Source organism: Gasterosteus aculeatus, chromosome 9, assembly GCF_964276395.1.
Source record: "Gasterosteus aculeatus chromosome 9, fGasAcu3.hap1.1, whole genome shotgun sequence".
NCBI lineage: Eukaryota > Metazoa > Chordata > Actinopteri > Perciformes > Gasterosteidae > Gasterosteus > Gasterosteus aculeatus.
Genome location: NC_135696.1, coordinates 17015584 through 17032770, shown reverse-complemented (window position 1 = coordinate 17032770; position 17187 = coordinate 17015584). Strand labels below are relative to the sequence as shown.

Sequence of the window (17187 nt, the reverse complement as noted above, 5' to 3'; positions counted from 1 at the left end):
AAAAGCAGCATTTAAATCCCGCTTTGAATCCCTAAGTGACGGACGTGTCCTCCCACACAAAAGGCGACCACAAGGAAAGACAAATGCAGCCAAACCGTCGACAAACAAAGGCTACCTTTAGATGGAAGGATGATCTCCTCTCATTGTGATATTTCTAATGGGCACAGATAAAAACATCAGCACTTAACCCCTTAGTATTGTACACGAGTAAGTCATGTCTACATTGCCTCACTAAACATTAAAAGTGAACTTGACTAACCAAATAGAAGTAAGTAAAGACCCTTTAAGGAAATAAAAGTGCTCATTGCGGTTTTCAGGGTCAGGGAGCATTGACATATGTAGATTTTGTCTTTGGACAGAGTGTATATACAGCAGCTTACTCAAATATTCACACCTCTTGACCTAGTCAACATTAATTATGCACATAGCTCAGACAATTTTTTTTTTTTAAATAACTGAATAGCGCAGCGAAATATGCAAAATGTCAAGGGTCCAAGAAATACTACAGATGTTAAGTCAAGAACAGCTGGACATTGTAACATTTATGCAACACCTCAAAACACTTTGTTTAAAACCTCAGTGTTGACGGACAGACGGAATTGAATACAACTAAACTTAAACCCCTGCAGCGACTGGATACTTACAGCGGAAATCTAAAACCAACGCGCATCGTTCAGTAACACAAAACGGTCAAACTCCAAACTCAATTTCATAGTGAGAAAATGCCCATTGTAACCGAATGCGTTCATTTATTATTAGGAATCCGATAACACAAGTTTAGAAATCCACTTCCTAATGATTTTAATGTTCATAAAAAAGGTAGAAATAATAAGGTGAGGTTTTCTCTAACCCATATCTGTTAGTGGCAGTCGTCACATTTGGATGTTTAGACCATTGCATCTTTGATGGAAAAGGTTATATATTTGCAGTAGAGGTTTAAAAACATTAAAAACACAACAAAAATTTGATTGCACCTTTTCAAGCAGAAAGAAAGAAAACAGCCAACAAACTGCAATGCATTGTGGGATTTTACCAAAGACGTGGCCACGTGTTTCCCAGTGAAGACTGCAGTATGCAGTATTTCTATAGAATTTCTGTCTTACAAAAAAAGGCAAAAAACAAAACAAGGGAACTACAAATCCTCATTTCCTCTGAGAGTGATTAAAGCTCAGTCGAGCATCTTCCAGACACACCGAGGAGCAAATCTATCTCTACCAACCCCCCCCAGACCCACTTCTCATCCTCCTCGTCTCATCTCTGTTCGATTGAAGATCAGATCGGGTGTTTTTCGGCTTTTCCTTCCAAATCCAATATGCCAGGGCTGGTTCTAAGTGAGCGACTGGTGTAGGCGATAACACTTACCGCCGTTGAATATTGCGCCGACCTGGAAGGAGAGCTCAGAGTCGTGCTCAGCCTCACATGGGTACACTGCCTTGGCTTTCCTGCTGGTGACACTGAAAAATGAAGGCAATCAGTGAGCTGGCGGAGCTTTGGGGAGGATTACCGCACAGTTCAATCTGGGCCCGGGGTCTTCCCGTTCATTCACTTCACCAGCCTGAAACAGCAGAAATGGGCCAGGCTGGAATATGAGCAAAAAGGTACTGATGGAGGCCGCTACACACTCTCGTCTTGCCCTATCTTCTGCCTAGACGGACCAGCGAGCGAGTCAGAACCAGCCCTTGCGCACAAACGGGACGAGGCCCGGCGTCCGCACGGCGGACAACGCACTGTGGCGAGATGATTAAAAAGCGTCGAGGGGATTCTGAAGTAGGTTTGCAAGCAAACAAGAGGTGGAACACAAAATTAACTCTACGGCGCTTCGGCGTTTAAATTCACATTTGTGAGCTCAGAAGCCGCATTTTGAATCGGCGCGATGTAAAAGAGCGCCATCAAAGCAGCCACATTCATCGCTGTGAAAACGCCAGTGAAAAAAAGCATGTTTATGCAGTAGCGCTTGCGAAAACCTAAAAAAATAAACCTGTTCCACTGAAGGGTTGTTGTGCCCACCATTGCAAACCGTTATCTCGAATGCCAGCAACATTACCATGTAGAAAATGTGCCTTCAACACACGATGCCCCGATAAATATTTCATATTCTTTCTGCGGAGCAGCAACAATGTAGGATGAGAGAGGAGAAACGAGGATATACAAACGGAAAAATAAGTTTGCGGTCACAGAGTTGTCAACACAACAATGTTCAGACTTGGAGAAATGCACTCTTGTGGAACCGCGTTTGGAAAAAAATAAAAAAATAAAATGAGGATTTGTATTTCTATGAAAAACAACATTAATGGATTCCCCACAGAATGGCCCGACCTCTTTACAATTTTCCTCGGAAACATCTGAAAGCACTGAAAACGAATTGATCATTTGGTCTCAAGGAAGCACAGCAATAGATCAGCATAATGGGCAGACTGTATACACAGTCCACCCGGGACTCTCAGATAACCCTTTGTGTAGTCGAGGTTCGACTAAAAAAAAAAAAACCAGGGGAGACGCTTGCCGTTAAGGCCGACCCTTTGCATCCGGACCCACTCAAACCAAAATGAAAGGCTGGTGAATGCACGACAAATCGAGGGAAAACACTCATGCACTTGACTGCAAGGGAGATGTTTGACGAGTGAGGGGCGTTGTTGATTTTGTTGTGGGGAACAGGCAAGATAAGACCAGCCAGCGAAAGGAGCGAAAGCGAGAGAGTGAACGGACGCCAGGGTGTGACGTCCGGTCGACACGGGAGCGTAAGAATGGCTGCGATTATGTTAGTGTGTTCTGTTGGGAGGAAAACAAGGCCCAAACAAACCGGTCTTACCTCTCCTCTGGCTTCTCCTCGTCAGAGGCAGCTGCGGTGGAGCCAGCTTGGGTCTCGGCCGAGGCGCCGGTAGCCGAACAGGAGGCTCCTGCTAAAGGGGCCCTGCAGATTAGATAAAAAAAAAAAAAGAAACACACACACCTTTATTCACCACAGATCCTACGGTGTCGTCTATTGACTGAAAACGTGGCATAAGACCCGACTACCGCTGCGACTTGCAGCTCGAAAAAAACTAGAACGCGCACAGAAAGGCTGTGGAAGTGTTAAAAGGTGTTCAACATGAAAGGTTTTCAGCAAAGCAGATAAGGCGAGACGCTCTCCCCGATAAACAGACGCTGTGCTCTCCTGCAGCGGTAAATTGTTTACTCGTGGTAGCGACTACTGTAAGTGGTGGTATCAGAGCAACAGGTGAGCAAAACTGAGCAACCTGTTGTTATGGAGACAACGCGAGGACACGTTTCTACACCAACGTACCGCACTCAAAACAATTACGAGCGCCGTCCACGAGCATCGTTTTAACAAGCTGCCTCTGCGTGTTCCGTCACAGACGTGACTGAAACCACCGTGGACGTCGGGCGGCTGAGGTCGCCGGCCGCGAAACATTGACGCGGAGAACAGAAGACATAAAACATAATTGCTATGACCGTGGTACGGGACCTCATTGAATAACCCTGCAGTAATGTATCACACTTTATTCACGTCACTCGACTGTCGCGGAGAGCTCGAGTCTCGTTGTGTTCTCTGCACATTTATCCCGATAACGAGGACACCGGGCTTTCGTAAACAAAAAATCCATTCTTCATCCGACGCCATCTGCCAAAGAGCCTTTCAGGAGGACTGGCTCTCGCAAATGGTCCAAATTAACTTAGAAGGTAGTCATCAAGAGGGACTTTGATATATATATTTATCTGAAGGTCTGAAATCTCGCTTCATGCTAAACGATGTATTTGATCGTCGACATAAACCTCGACTGGTCAAAAGCACGAACAGACACGGCTGATCAAATATTCTCCGTCTTTAGAGGAAGGTTCACGTATGTTTTTCTGTTCCCACAACAGACAAAAGTAAAAATGATAATTCAAACCTGTGAGCATTTGCTACTTGACATTGAAAACGTTAAAACCCATTTTGGCGGATGACAGCGCTCTGGGGGCTCTGCGTCAACCATTCTTTAGCCACGCCGCCGTGTACGCTCACTTCTTACAGGGATCTCCAGAACGGAGTATGCGGAAAGTCAAACAACAACCCTTCCAACATAAGCCTCATCTTTTACAGTAGCAGCTGCGCTTCCCACTCGCCGGCATCAGGGCCGAACCACAGGACGGAGGCAGGGGTCCTGGTAAAGGCAGCGAGGAGCAGCAGCCTGAGCCAGGCATCCCTCTGTGTTTCATGCCTGCCCTGGGGCCAGTGCTAATACAGTACATAATGAGCAAATTGCTCCTAGCTGCCGCTCCCATAGAGACGTTAATAAAGGCAATTAGAGGAAGCAGCTGGGGAGGGGCTGGAGGTGGAGAGGATGTTGTGCATAGCGGTTACGTTGGCGCTGGTGGAAGAGCGAGGCGGCCCCAAGGGGGAGCGTGGCTGGGGATCTTATGTGGACACATAGGTGAGCACTCTGCACTGGGCTCACGCTTCATCTTCATCATCATCACCCCCCCCACCCGCCCTCCCTCCCTCCCTCCGCCTCAGTGAGCTTGTCCATCCCCAGCGGTGGCTGTTCCGTTCGGGCCTGGCCTGACTGTGGGTGATTTATAGCTCTGCAGCGGTGTGGGGGCCACTGTGGTGCTCAGCTGCTCCACATCAGCATGGGGGGATAGCGCGCTGCAGTGCAGCAAATCCACTCATTAACCTGGGCCCAGGCACCACCACTGTCTGCCTGGGTCACAGCCAAGAGAGAGAGAGAGGGAGGGAGGGAGGGGAGGGAGGGAGGGGAGGGCGGGGGAAGGACAGGAGCTCCAACACTTCACCCACCTGCAGGTGAACCCACTCCGATGACGTCCATAAAATCAAGCGCATGCATGCGCGCAGTTGACACATGTAACTGCTTATTTGTACTGAAAGAAAGATCATTGAAATAAACAATATCTTAAACATTACAGAATAAACAGTGAAGGAGAACCAGTGAATGCCCCGTTGCTGCCCTAGAAGCCTGTTAATGGACTCACCCCAAAATTGCGCTCACAATTATAGCGAAGCTAAACCGCGGGAAATCTTTTGCCATTTCTCTTCACCAAAAATAACAGCACGCTTTGAATTGCTCATCCGCTGTTTTCACCCATCACCAGCCCAGCTAAGCCTCTTCTACAAACATGATTAAATACAGTAAATGGGACTTGCGTGAAGATGCACAGCATGCAAGGCCCTCGTGAAAACCCCTCTCAAGGTGTTAGGACAATTTAAAAAGAATATCAAGGTGTGAGGACTTGTTTTTTTAGGCATATACTATAAGACACTATGCTAAGAAAAATTATTATACATCATTCTATCAAATGTATCACACGACATCCCATTGCAAATTGAAGTGCCGGTGGAGATCATTTGGTTTATCTTTCCAACCATCAGGGGTCATCAAACATCCTTCTCACGCAGCTACACCAGAACACACCAGTGGTGGTGGAGAAATTCATCAACAAGAAAGGACTGCTGCTTCTCATTACTGCAGGAATTTCACCCGCAGCATCCAGGTCTTGTTGATCCTGGCGCGGAGCGACCGCCGGGATGAGCTGGGCTATAGACTGCCTTTCGACTTAAGAAGGACGGCCCGGCGGTGGGATTTAGTAGCGTTTCTAGTCAAAAAGTGGGATCAATCCGACAGCCGAGCGGCGCGCCCGGGCCACCGCCGCCGGTTTGGGTGGGCAGGAAATAACGTCTGATCCACCATTTTATGATCCACAGCTGTCCTGCCAGCGAGAGGCATGGAGGCCTGAAGGTGGGGCAAGAGGGAGGGGGGGAGGGGGGCTAAAAGAAATGTAACCTCATTGGGCAGGACTCGAGGCAACACTCCCCACTGGGAGAAGCTGACTACATTTTAGGGAGAAGAGGAGAAATGAGGCGAGACATTGCAAATGACGGAGATGATAAATCATGGCACAGTCCACTAGAAGAGTCAGGGCGCGATATAGTGAGTCAGGATGCACTTGTGTATGACCTGGCAGATTTTTTGCTGCAGCTATCCGACAGGAAAATAGAAACGAAAAAATGCTGTTCTCCAGGTGCAATTCTGAACTCACCAGAGTGCAGATAACACACTTTTGAGAGGAGCTGGAAGAACTCTAGCAGGCGATTTCCCTACCGCTCTTTTTTTTTGTTGCCGAGGACTGAAGCCGCATCCCTGGGTTCCAGGCCAGAGAGGTGCTGTGCTAACAGGTCTCCACCATCTCACATGCTACGACGTATGAGTGAACAAAGCCAGGGCGACACCCTGTGACATATGGCGCAAGTCTTCATAAAAAAAGGGACAGGGGCTGCTTCTATAAGGGTAAACAAGATGAATATATCCCCAATGTCAATACGATTTGCACGGCCAACGCACGGCCACCTGTCTCCCAAACAAATAGGAGCTGAGATTTACGACCTCCTCCTGGGGGCTCCTTCCGTCGTCCAACATGATGCCACATATGTGGGAAAGTGAAAAAAAACACACCAGCAGGAGAAAAAAAAATAAAAAGGGAGTCGGTTACATAAGTGCAATACTGTAGAGCCTTGTCTATCTAATCCTGCAACTTGGAGACAACACTTGATACGGACAAGCCTACACACGCAGGTGGGCACATACCCACAGAGGTCAAAGTGAGAAAGGAATCACATTGTCCTCTGTCAAGTTGCGAGGTGGATTTGTTTTTATTTTACAGCTCTCGTCAGCTGATGGAGAACAAGAAGGCGACGGCGAACGAGGAGAAAAAAAAAAAGTCTGCAGCATAACCCAACAATTCATCTCTCACATCAGCATTCAAGACCAGCCACGGGATGGAAAGACAAGCGAAAGGGCCGAGGACTGAGAGAGGACGGCGGGAGAAGCCAGAGACGCAGAGCACCAAAATGCTGAAGGATTTTCTGTCTCGAATTCTTGCAAAAGACCAAAGAGCAAAAAATAATTAACATTGGGGCTGACACTGAAAGTTAATTCATTTCATTGTTGCATTTTCTGATTAACTTGAAACGATTCACAGGAGAATTGAGCTGCTTACTGGCATGGGATCGGAGTCAAATGACAATGTACAAAAATCAGTTATTGTTCGTTCACAATACGAGTGACATGGTTTCTTCTCACTAAATACTTTTAACAAGCAGGGAGAAAAAATAACTGTTGGACAAAATGCAGTAAAGTGGCACTGCTGCTATTATGCTACAAATAACATTATTTATTTTTTTGAGTGTGCCGATTTGTTAATATAGGAAACTAAACTCCAACAATAAAATATTCTTAATAAGAAGAACAAAACTTTTACATTACTGAACCCACATAATCCCAATACGAGTAATGATAATAATTATAACGCCACAACAGAATAAAACCTCATGAAAAGTAATTATCCCTTCAACGGAAAATGGCTTTACATGAAACGTTTAGTTTCCTGTGAAGTGAAAGTGCACTGGCTTGAAGTCAAAGCTCTGTAGCTTGGTTACAAACCGTTTGAGTTGCCGCCCACATCACCAAGATGTTCAGCAAATTCATAGTGAATGAGGAAGCTCAGTCTAGTCATCAGGCGAACAACTATATTTTGAAAGCAGAGACCAGTTAATAACAACATGATTCACTCGTTTGCGGTGAAAAAATTCCCTTTGCAGTCCATACGGCGCGCACAGCGCACGTTTGGATTCATTGGTGACTGGATTTGCTTCAGGATCAGAACACCTGCATTTAAGTGGCCACACACACACACACACACACACACACACACACACACACACACACACACACACACACACACACACACACACACACACACACACACACACACACACACACACACACACATCGATCTGGGACTCCAGCGTAGCGGCGCGCTCACCTGGAGTTGCTGCCTGAGCTGAGGCTGGCGCTGAGTGAGACGTGGTCACTCTTCTCTGCTGGCAGCTCCGAGGCCGACGCGGACGACGACTGGGACGATACGGACTCATTGCTGCCCATCGAGGTCTCATCGGCAGTGAGACTGGAACCATCTGCCACTGCTGACAAAACACAGTATTGTTTTAATGACCTACATCTCTTCAAAAATGTGATTTTTTTTTTTATTTCTTTACAGGATCCTGGCTTACGATAAATAAAAGGCAATGCTGCATTAGTTTGTATTGGAAGTTTGTATTTTTGATGATAACACGCCTCTGCTGTCATACACAGGAAACATTAGGGAGATACAAGTGCTTTTATTTCCACTTTACTGTCAATGAAAGATCCTGCTCTTGGGAGAAGGGAGAGATACAGAGAACTGTTAATGTTATAAAAAAAAAAGAAAGAAGTTTGCCCCAGAAAAAACATGAAAGAAAAAAAGCATTCAAACCAAAAGTCCATTTTAAACTGAATTGAGCTGCTGCTGAGGGCTGGGCCTAATTATTATCGAATGCCATAGCTTCATTTACGCATTAAAGATGGTCAATGGATGCATGGCATCATTACTTTATGTTGTGTAGAGTTTGTTTGAACAGTCTTTTTTTTTTTGTTTACCTTAAAAGGAATAACAGGATTCGCAAATTCACCTCGGCTCAGCTTCAAAGCCAGAAAGAGTGGAACTTTTGTTTTTCCCGTCTTGCAGTGAGATGAATAACCCAAACGCTGTGGACGTGTGCTTATGCCTCTAGGTGAGCTTGCCGCTTTCCTTTTATTTTTATTTTTTTTACTTTAATGCTTCCTCTGAATACAGAGTTTTTATCCTGGTGGATCTCGTCTCGGAAGCTTCTTAAAATGTTCCGCCACACTCCTATGGCTGCGGCTCCGTTATCTCGACCATTCTCGGTGCCCCCTTTAGCTCCCCGGGAAAGGCGCCACCAATACCGCAACTCTGGAAAAATACAAAGAGCTTTCGCTGCCGTGGATGGGCTTAAATCAGTTGTCCAACCCACGATCTTAACAGCCATAAAGTTTGTATTTCACATTAACCTGATTTTTTTCTCTCCTGTCCTTTACTTTACTAGCTCTTTTCCATAAAAATTATATAACCGCAACGCATTTGATTGAAATCTGAATATAATGTGAAAGGAGTGGTGATGAACAGACATGATGAAAAATATCACATGAATCTGCAGCTCCCATTGGCTCATTGCTTAGCTGTCCGGCTGACATAGTTACCGTTCGTTGCTTAGTTCCCCGATGTGTCTTCAGTGAAAACCAGCTCTTCACTAAATGGAGCCTTAAGCGACGTAAGAGGCAGACATTTGACAGACATGCACCCTCCCCGCCTGGCATGTAGTCACATATGTGTGTGCAAGACTTGCATACGAAACAATCGTCTCTTTCTCCCACTTCATCGTTTAGAGATGTGCTTTTATCTGCCAAAGAACGGGACAACTTACTTAAAAGCAATTAAGTGGGGCTCATATAAAAAGCGACAGAGGTTAAAAAAGGATTATGCCTTTCATCCCTGATATTAAAATACCCTGTGCTAAAACCTGGCGTGAGGGGGGAAAAGAGAGGCAATCCGGTAAGCAGATTTAGATTCCTACTGTGCAGAGGGGGGTGGGGAGGGGTGGTGCGGGGGCTTGGATCACAGATTGCAGTGGCCAGACTGTCCGGGTCACCAGGTCGGGTGATCAGCTTACCTGGCGCACAGGAGAACGGCCACCAACTTTCTCATTTCATCACTTAACAGAGGATTGTGATCACAGTTTTAAGCATGTTAAAGAAATGGACACACAAAGGCAAATCTCTCCACACAGCAGCACAGCGATGAGCCGACAGAGTTCAGTGTGTCGTCGGTGGACACCGCTGCAGCTCATAGTGGTCACTAGGTAACACACACCGCCCGCGAGGGAGGGAATTAAGTCAACGCCAAGTGTAAAAAACACTGAGGTGCCAGTTTATCTGGTAAGACAAGCTCAAACTACTCTATTGCAGTTTAATACATCAGCCATGGGTCACATGCAGCTTAACGTTGCGCTGAGATTATTAAATATACTTTTAGCTCGGTTCAAACTTACCTAACTACAGTTGCTACAGCCATGCAACAGGTCCGACACACGTGTAATTAAAACATGTTGATAGTCCCATTCCATTTAGTTTATGAAGGTCATTCGAGTGGGCAAAAGAGCGTGGATGACATGGTTACAGAAAATAACTTTCAGGATGGGTGCATTATTTGATTGTTGTGAAGGAAGTTTCACAAGCCGCCCCTAGCTGAAAGCATAAATTACAAATTAGCGAGAACAAATTACCAAACAAATTTAGCCTCTGACAACTGGGCTCCGTACATGAATAAATCAATATCCAACTTGCATTCCTTCTGGATCACTGAGGTAGTTTTATTCTAAAAAGTATTTTTTGCATCTTAGAATAATCATACATGTGCTGTTCCCCAACTCAGTTCCTGTAATATATTCGGAGGTGTGAAAATATACAGGTGCAGGTGTGTACGCCTCTTACCATTGTGAATGTCTAGGGCTTGTGGATTGTAGACAGCCAGTGGCCGATTCTGTCGACTCTGCTTCTTGGACTGCCTCGTGGGAGCGGACGCTATTTGGGCCGGAGGTGAAGGAGGGCACGACTCTGGAGCATCGGTGAAGATCTGAATACACAATGTGATTACAGTAAGCTGTGAGCGAGACTGAAAGCACAGCGCAGTTAAGAGTTGAGCAGCGGCAGCAGCTGGATCGGCAGTAGCGCGTCCTCAACTGACCTCACTTAGTGAACAGCTTTTTGAAACTCGCAGCCTTTATGCAGTCACAGCATGCGCTCCCAGGGAGAGCCGAGCAGCACATTGATAGGACCCTAACGGCAGCATGCCGGAGGATTTTAGCCAAAATTAAAGAGAGCAGCTCCACATGTAACACAGGACGCATCCCGTCCAGAAATACGGGTCCGACTTAAGGTGACATTAACTGACCCACTCTCTGAAAGAGCAGAGAGTCAAACAAGCGGGGTTTGGACTCGCAGAGGGCCGGCCCGGCTGACGCAGGCTGTTTACACATGAAACCTCAGAAGTAGAGTTAAAAGAGAATGGGGCTGCAGAGCAGGGGAAGTCCCAGCAGAGACTCAGAAAGGATCACAGAGGAAGGTAGGGAATGGAGGAGCGAGAGAGAGGCAGAGAAAGTGAGACGGCATGAACGAGAGAGGCAGACACAGACGTGCGGGGTTGGGGGGGTGGGGGGGGGGGGAGGGGTTTGCTGTGAGAGAGAAAGTTTGCAGGAGAAAGCCGATAGAAAAAGTGAGAAATCTGATATGGCTGAGAGTTTCTGCCGTCTCCTCCTGCAGATGGAGGTGAATGTAAAACAGAGTCTACTGTTGGTATCAACAGTCTGGAGAAGGACTAAGCTGGGAGAGAAGTTAATGCCTGCCTGTTCAACTTTTCCCCTTGCTCTGACACGTTGTACTTTCCGAAAAGCTCTCGCTGCATTCTAACACTACATCTGTTATCACCTGGACGGTGTTGGATACCTCAGGGTAGTCTCAGGGACTAGCAGTACATACGGTGTCGTTTTAGCACATTTCTATAGCCTGTTGGGTTTCACCAAGCCTCTGTATTCTCTCACACCCCATTTTAGATTTGCGAGCTTGGGTGGAGCTATTATTCACAGCACACATCATATTTCATTTAATGAAACTGGAGGAAAACAACAAAAAGAAAGACCAAAAGCTCTTCGGTTCCATCTGATTCAAGGCCGAGTGCAGTGAACCAAATGGATTATAAAACTAATCCCAAACCTTTTTCTCTTGTGACGCTCAAAATGATCCCCCTTTGAGGTTTGACACCAATTAATGACATCCTAAGATTACCTGATCCCATGAACTACAGGTTATAGAACAACCTTTTAAGCAAAATAAAATGCACTGAGGCAGGCAAAAGACCTTCCAAATGAAACAAACTGTATATCAGAAGAACTAACGTCCTGACAATGAATAGAATAGAATGTGTTTGATTCCAGTGTGAGCACTCGGGGCTCCCCCTATTGGCCAAATAAAAGATTCTGTCTATTAAAAAGTGCCGTCTTGCTCCCTGGTACCTGAACAACTGGGTGAAAAGGAACGCTCTCCCAAAGGATTACGTTAAATGTGATGCACGTCTCATTAGCCTGCTCATTATTTTGTAGAAGCCATAAACACAATATACGTTGACTTAAAACAGATCACTGAAATTGTCAGGCACAGTACAGTGTGCACACTTCTCTGCCAACAGAAAATGCCAAGTTGAAACTTAAAAGAAAAAACTTCTAAATATTGTAGGAAAGCAGAAGTCCTGAGAGACCAGGAAGTGCAAACATTGGATCTTTTGCTTTGCTTGCACATTTATTATGCTTGCGTATCAAGTGATTAGGTGCCGCCCAGATGGATAAACACAGAGGTGCTGTGTGTCTCCTCCTTCAGATTTGACATGGTGTCATCATTGTACCTTGCGTTGGCACACATTCTTTTCGTATATATAGTGCTGGATGGCAAATGGAAACAACTATACAATGTTGCAGAGAAAAATGCATTTGGAAGTTTAGGAGAAAAATAAAACATAATGCAACCAAAATACCTTTTTCTCTGTTTTTATAGACATGGTACTAATTACTACTATTAATAATATTTTTTTTTATATAAATGGTACAGTCCGCACGACCCTGCATGTAATACAAATCCCAGTGGTGAGTGGTACCTTTTCATCGTGCTCTATGAGGATCTCCACCACAATGTTCTGGAACTTCAAATCCATGATGGCGGCGACGGTATCCTCCTGTGGCCTCATTAATGTGGGGCCAAACACCACGCCCAGGTTGGCCACGGTCATCAGATTGTGTTTACTGTGAGCCGCCACCCTGGGAAAGATAACATCTCACATTATACACCTATTACTCCAGCTTACCAACTCCGCTTCGCTGGTACGGCTACTGGACCCTTATTATTGATGTTCTGGATACAGTAAAAACAAGTAAACACTGAACACTTAACAGGAAAAGGGACACGAACAAATAAAAACGTGACTAGTGCCACACGGATGAAGATCATCTGTAGACGGTTCTGCCGAGTGAATATTAGCTTAACATTGTGAACATTATGAGTGAGTTTATGGTCTCAAACTCTAGCATAAAGTTTACTTCGATACAGCACAATGTCAATTCGACCATGAAACGTATACTTTGGTTGAAAGGCCAAATCTGCTGAAACTCCTCCTCATTCCAAATATGGTCACAGGAGATAAACTTTGTGGAGAACAAACATTCACTTACATTTTGATTTGTTCAGCAAGATAAACATCGCAAACAATCACCACTTTTATGTTTCATAGAGCAGAAATACAAATGAAAGAAATAACCTGTTCTGGGGTATTAATAAACTGCCCCACAGTTGAATGATGTCATTGACGTCATTCACTGCAGACCATTGAGTAGCTTGATGACCCTTTGTAGTCTCATTTAGTCACTTGTTAGCAAACTGCCTTTATTGTGACACGCACATATTTCATGTCCTAGAACAAAGCGTAAAAATGTCATGAGCTTGTGTTAACCAGAGATATCGTTTGTGGAATCTATGAAAAAACACATTAAAAAATCTGGCAAGTGGAAAAATGCTCATTGCCTCAACTCTTCCTGTAGTACTCAATTGCTCTGAGTAAGACGTTGCAGAACATTTCATGAAAAGTATCGGAGCAAACCACCAAATGAAGAATTCATAGAAGCAAATGCTTCGTGAGAGAAACAACAACACCCGACATACAGTCTAGATTTTTTTACAAACTGTTTAAATGAGGTGTTGAGCCACCTCTAGATGACAATCTCACTCATTTAATATACAGTGAGGCATTTGTTATGCAAAATTGCTCCTCCGCCCCCCCCCCCCCCCCCCCATAAAGATCAAGCTTTCATCAAATTGGGATTTATTGTCATTTATTTTATCAGCTTAACAGAGAATGCTGCTAAAAAGCACTGAAGGAAACTTTTAAATATTTATTGTATGTAATAAGGCTCTTAATATAACGGAGAATTTAGGAAGAGTAATATACATGTAATGCCTTCTGGATTATTTTTACAAAAGGAAACACCTTCAGTAGATGAAGTTTGATCTGAGGAGGTCAAATATGTGGAAAACGAGAGAAAACATTAATTTGAAGAGAAAGTTATGCGGACAGGTGAAGAGATTTCACACTCAAAATATGATGATACGCATTGGAGCAGCTGAGACAGTTTAAATAGCTTCAAAGGACGCCTTTGAAGACAAAAACATTGGTGACAACTCACATTTATAACATCTCTGAAAACCATTTCAGATAGGAGTGTGAAATTCTGGCTTCGCTTCCTTCCCCCTGCAGGACATGCACACACGCCAACTTCAGAAAAATATTCGAGGCTCTCCAGTCTGGAGAATTTCACGCTGGATAATCCAAATTCAATTTCAATAGCGCAGCCTTTTTACCAGAGCCTGATTCTGCAGCGGGTTTCTATGAAATAAGATCCACCAGACTTTCACTGCCTCAGGGAAAAGGGATTATTTACTTATCTACAATTTGCTCATATTTAGCTTATAAAAAGCTTGCTGAGGTAAAACCTTGTAATGTTAGCTAACACTATTTCTTGAATCTCTCTTCCTATCTAATCTCACAAATGGAGTGATGCACAATAGCGGTCTATTCAGGGGTGTGTATAGTGACCTCAAGAGGAGTTCATTTAAAGAGGTCCATATTATTTCACTCCAGAATTCCCCCTTAAAAACGTTTAGCAATTCACAAATAACATGAAGAAGCAACAAAAAAGAATGTCATGAATGTCATCAAGTTTCTTAGCCATCAGTCACGGTAGACAGAGAGGAGATGGAGTGACAGCATGGAAGGGGGAGTGAAGAGAGTGGGAGTGAAGGAGAGAGAGAGAGAGACAGAGAGAGAAAGCATGTGGAGTGAGAATGAGGAGACAGACAAGAAGAGCAGAAAGAGAGAACTGAGTGGAGATGGGCTGAACTACGACCAAGGAACACTCACTTGGCCAGATGCTTCATGAGCAGCCCGAGGACCTGTCGATTCCTCTCCGGGAGTTTGTGGACCAGGCAGTGGACGGCTTGGATGCGGGACTCTGGACTGCCGCCCTCTGTTCAAACGGAGGAGAAGCAAAGCAGTTGCGTTAAAAACTACGAGGATTTCTACATACATCCACTATACAGCAAACAGCACATGATGGCAATACACCGTTGATCTGCTACACCACACCAAAATAATAAGTAGAATCAGCAGAATAATTGAAACGTCTACTACTTGAAAAGTCCTGGCAAACTAATTGGATTCATTCTGGAAAACAGAAATTAATGAAAGGACACAATGAATGGAGGCTATCACCTCCAGTCTAAGGATTGTAGGAAAATACATTCTGGTTTAACTAAGCGAAGAAGTGGTGTGAAAGTGATGCGTAGTCTGAAGCCTCCTGGATTTGGCAGCAGGTAGCACAATGCTGGCGAAGGAGACGGCGTTACGTTACTGTCGCTACTGTATGAAAGGGTTGTGTCAAAACCCCCAAAGATCATCTCTTAAACAATTCCTCACACATGGGCATCTGACCGCCCACACAGAACGAACACACACACACACACACACACACACACACACACACACACACAAAACATCATTACTATGGGAACGACAAGGATTTAAACATGGAAAAAGCTGCTTATGGATGCTGTCATCCATCAAAAAGAAAACATTCGTTGCTAATCCATTTTTTCCCCCCTCGTTATGAGGGCATTGCAAGCGCCTGATAAAAATTTCAACCTGATCCAATTATAGCACTTGTTGTAATAGGATTCAAGTTTGGCTTGCTAAAATAAAAAAATAAAAAAACATTTACCATATAAATGATGTTGTGTGGGTGGAAAAAAAAGTGAATGTCTTTTTGCTGTTCAAGGTCGCTCACCGGACCATTTGAGGCCATGCAAATTACAGCATATTTATAAAGCTTTTAGCTTTAACCTCATACAGTTATTTGGCCAGTTCGAAATTAGATGAAGATGGGCAGTAGTGGGAAAACTGAAATGCCAAAAAGGTATGTGTGAGCCAGAGGTGGCTGAACAGGATTCATTTCTCGTGACAAAAACGGGCAACGGTGTCGAGTGCAAATTTCTGAAGCTGGGTAAGAAGGCGTAAACTCACCGCAGAGCATTAAACGTGACACTTTTTAAGTGACATGTCGAGTGTCTGAAAGATTAGCTAGATCCTAATCAGCATTCAAGACACACGGACCAAAACGCTTTCCGACTATGAATCCTTTACTTAAGAGGATTGGCCACTATTGCCCACTTAAAAGAATTGGTCAAACGTTTACAAAGAGTGAATAAAACGGTGATTCAACAAGGTTTTCACGTGACTGAATATTTGCTAAGCTGACACTGCTCTGCGACTGACACAACACATGTGTACACTGGCCTGGTCTGTACTCCGTGACGGTGGAGGCAGAGGTCAAACTTACTTGCGAGGCAAATAAACTCTTTGTAAAGTCCATAGGTCATCAGCGGCTCCGGGAGGCTTCTTCACAGAGACAGAGAGAGAAAGAGGGAAGGGTTGGGGGAGGGGGGGAGAAGTGAGAGCTGAAGTGAGCGAGGGGGTAGGGGGGGGACAGAAATAGCCGGCACACTGTTTTATAGGGTCTGCACACAGCAATGATTAATGTGGCCGGGCCCGGGGATGGAATTAGATGGTGCACACGTTGAGATAACCAAGTTCATCTGAAGGTACTTCCACACTGCAGCTGGCTATTGGCCAAAGGTACTTAGCCTCAGAGGAAAGTGAGGAGATTGACCCCCGCTTTATTCCAGCAGGCCAGCCACAAAGTGAAAGACATGTCAGGGCAATGCTGTGCAGGGTCTATTATAGCATAACAATATGGATGAGCAGTGTTAGCTTAAAGGTTGTTTGCCTGATTGAACAAAGCGTCTGCACCCATAGAACCAGAGGAGACAGATTGTGAGTGAGTTAATGAGCCCTCAACCCCTCTGAAGAGGAACCTTTGTTTACACCCTGATCAAGATGCTTGAGAGACGATGGGCTAATCCCATTTATTTATTTATTTCTAGAATTTGTTATGTTTGGTTTTTCTGCTTATTTTGTAAGGATCTTGTTTACCGGCCACTTCCATTCATGTCATGGTTTGTTTCGGGTGGGTGCGTTATATGAGCCTGTGTGTTCTTTTTCTTTTTTTTTCTCCATAATCTGGATTTTATAAAATTTGGTTTTGGCCAATACAAGAAATCTTTAAAAAATAAAATAAAAGCA

The 17187-nt window shown here is 44.6% G+C and overlaps 1 protein-coding gene across 4 annotated transcripts in view; it reads right to left on the bottom strand.

Moving 5' to 3' along the window:
- arhgap10 (Rho GTPase activating protein 10) overlaps positions 1 to 17187 on the bottom strand; it is a 40971-nt gene that overhangs the window by 2032 nt on the left and 21752 nt on the right. Inside the window, exons 16-22 of one of the 4 annotated variants that reach the window (XM_078109138.1) lie at positions 16385 to 16443; positions 14911 to 15016; positions 12598 to 12757; positions 10386 to 10527; positions 7822 to 7981; positions 2810 to 2911; positions 1363 to 1454 (exon numbers count right to left, since the gene is read on the bottom strand). In XM_078109138.1, the coding sequence (XP_077965264.1) occupies positions 1363 to 1454; positions 2810 to 2911; positions 7822 to 7981; positions 10386 to 10527; positions 12598 to 12757; positions 14911 to 15016; positions 16385 to 16443 (821 nt within the window). The remainder of the gene's footprint in view (positions 1 to 1362; positions 1455 to 2809; positions 2912 to 7821; positions 7982 to 10385; positions 10528 to 12597; positions 12758 to 14910; positions 15017 to 16384; positions 16444 to 17187) is intronic. The other 3 variants (XM_078109139.1, XM_078109141.1, XM_078109140.1) reach the window with 3 other exon arrangements.